The 2,956-nt window shown below is 42.2% G+C and overlaps 1 protein-coding gene across 1 annotated transcript in view; it reads right to left on the reverse strand.

The window, feature by feature from the left end:
* Positions 1 to 275: 275 nt before the first annotated feature.
* Positions 276 to 2,956, reverse strand: part of PIGA (phosphatidylinositol glycan anchor biosynthesis, class A) — a 16,954-nt gene continuing 14,273 nt past the window's right edge. The window contains exon 5 of the mRNA XM_006892391.1: positions 276 to 539. Coding sequence (XP_006892453.1) covers positions 276 to 539 — 264 coding nt within the window. The remainder of the gene's footprint in view (positions 540 to 2,956) is intronic.

Genomic DNA, 2,956 nt, shown 5'->3' on the forward strand with positions numbered 1-2,956 from the left:
GAGGGATTTTAGTAGTCTGAAAAATTCCATACCTGAGTGGCTTAAATGTTCATGTTCAAATTATAGTTAGTGCAAGGAGTTTCTCCACTCAGGGGTTGCATAAGTTGTTTTTGTTTTGTTGTTGATTTTAAAATCTTGCTTGAAAAGAAAATGTTGAATGATAAAGAGGTAGCATAACTTACTAAATTAACTTTCAAAAACAAAAACGAAGCTTCTTTTCAACAGTCTCAGAGGAGCTATTGTAGATGTTTAGAACCCTACTGCCCGGGCTGCTTCTAGCTGCTTTTCGAAAACTCACTGTTCTGGCCCTTTTTGTTATTGTAATATTGGCGAGTCCAGGCCCCTTTCGGCCCTGTAGCATCTATTGCAATGTCAATGACGGAATCTGGGGTCATAAACCGCAGGAAGATGAGGAAGAGGAAGTTGAAGACAGCCAACAAGGCAAAAATGCAACCTGTCACTGGGCCGCAGTGAGAGATGAGTCGGTCAAGGCGTTTCTCCATGGGTAACACCACTTCCCTGGCCACCCGGTCATACACCTGGAGAGAGAGGACAGGGGTGAGTGAGCACTGACCATGCACACAGCGGCAAGCATGAGCCAGGAGCGTTTTCTACGTGAATGCACATCTCAGTGTCTTCTGTCCTGTTGTTATTCTTTTTATGTTAGTGATGTGATTAAATAGATGATGTTAATCCTAGTAATTCTTGCAGTTCATCACTTGGAGAGAGCTTATTCTGGGGCAGGCACTGTGTGATACCAAGTTGAACAAGTCCTGGTTCCTTTCCTGGAGGGACTACCACTGCATTTTCACAGACTCCTAGAATTCCAAGGAGCCTTGGTGATATAGTAGCTAAAGCCCTTGGCTATTAACTGAAAGGTGAGCAGCTACTCAATGGGACAAAGACGGAACAAGCTGCCCCCATAGAGATATACAGCCTAGGGACGGGGCAATTTAACTTCCTCTCTCCTACCTCAGACATGTGGCTAAGTGAGGCTCTTCCTTGAAAAGGAACATCATGCTTGAAAAAGTGGAGAGTGAGCGAGGGGAGGAAGACCCCCAACGAGATGGAATGACACTGTGGACTGCAATAATGGGCTCAAGTGTGTCAGATATTGTGAGGCTGGCACAGGACAGGACACTGGATTCAGGCCTGAATTCACAGGAGTCATACTCGCCAGACCTAACACCAAGGTTGCTATGCATCAGGATCAACTCGGTGGCACGCAATGATTTGAATTCCAACTCTTGAGAAGTCTGGATAGCTTTATGGCTCAGCACCTTGGCAGCAGGATGAATTTAGGGGCTACATGCAGCAGGTTTGGCCTTCGGAGGCTCCCTGCCTGTTCAGACAGCATTCTGCTGGATCAGGCAAATGTCAAGCCCAGGAGAGTTATAATCCAGTATGATTCTGGGCTAACCAGGCTCTTCCTTTAAAGAGACCATGTCTTTGAGCACAACTGATGAGTCCATGACAGAGAAAGAGCTCATGAACTCCCAGTGATTTCAAATAAAATAGGGAAGAATGAGATAGGGAATATTTTAGTTTTAGTTAAAAAAGAATGATGTTCTGGTAAACTCCTCCTACAAAGATGATAGCTCCTGGTATGGGGTAAGGACTGGCACACTAATTTAAAATAGGAAAAACCAGAAATTTTAAAAACGTACTTATTTAGAACATGTCAAATGGGCCAGCATTTATGCTTTTCATTTGTTAACTGGGCATCTTGGTGTGCATATATCAGAACTGTAAATCATTTCTGAACTCAATGTAGAACATGAAGTGCAAGTTCCAAAGACAATCATCTGGGAAAGGGCCCAGCTATTTCTATCTTGCTCTTCTCCCCTGAGGGCATTCTGAATGCAAACCTTTCTATTTAAGCATAATAACATGCTAAGATTGGCAAGTTGTAATTGAAAAAGTGATTTTCCAGCATGACCTCCAATTTCATTTCTTGACCAATTTTCTAAATGGCACAGTTAAACTAAACAGTAGAAGACGCGAAGGCTCAAAATGTCCTGCATTTGCTGGACAGAGTTAAAACAGCACCAACCAACTAACTTGGCTGCCCAGCTCTTTTCTAGAGAAACTAATTTGAAGCTTTAACTGGCAAAATAAAAAGAATACTATGAAGAGAAACGGGAGATTGCCCATCCTTCTCCCGAGGACCAGCTGATGGAGTGGAATCACATGCCTTTGGGATTGTAGCACAGTTTCTTGCCACCAGGGCTCCCTGATAACCCAAAAGACAAGGATTTACTGTGTTTTAAAGCAATATTAGAGAGTTCTAGTGTGCTCTGACTTAGAGGGAAAGAGTTATGCTGCCAACCAACAGGCACATGGTTCAAATCCACCAGTGACGCTGAGAGAGAAAGATGGTCAGTCTCTTGTGATTAACAACTCTAGAAACCCTCTGGATGGTCAACTATGAGTCAATTCCAACTCAATGGTGTATAAACAACAACAACAACAAATGCATACTATAAATCTTGAGTATAAAATTTTAAAAGTACAAATAATACAGATGTTATACTATTACTTGAAAATACCAGGTTGATTTGACAATTCTTAATTAGTCTCTTCAAAATATGCTGACAATTCTTACCATGAAAGCAGCTCTTTTCCCTAATTTTTTTTTGTCTCAGATAGTTTTGATTTAAGAGGTTTATATAACAAGGTCAGACTCAACTTAATGAGCTGTGGTCCCTAATCAGGGTAGAGATTAAGCTGGAAATCACAAAAAAATCCATCAGCATGTTATTTTTTTAATTCTACCTCTTCAAGTTGTGACACTGATGTGTCAAATACATTAATGGCTGGCTACTCATTGTGGACAGAGAGTGGGGTGGAGCTCCCCGATTAAAACAAGCTTGGAAGGAGGAGTGGCATCCACTTCCATAATAGCTTGCCTCCGGAAACCCTATGAACCTGGAGAGAGGATGAAAGGCACCCAAGC

The sequence above is a fragment of the Elephantulus edwardii genome, unplaced genomic scaffold, assembly GCF_000299155.1.
Source record: "Elephantulus edwardii isolate Elephantulus edwardi_28Jun2011 unplaced genomic scaffold, EleEdw1.0 scaffold00115, whole genome shotgun sequence".
NCBI classification, from domain to species: Eukaryota; Metazoa; Chordata; class Mammalia; order Macroscelidea; family Macroscelididae; genus Elephantulus; species Elephantulus edwardii.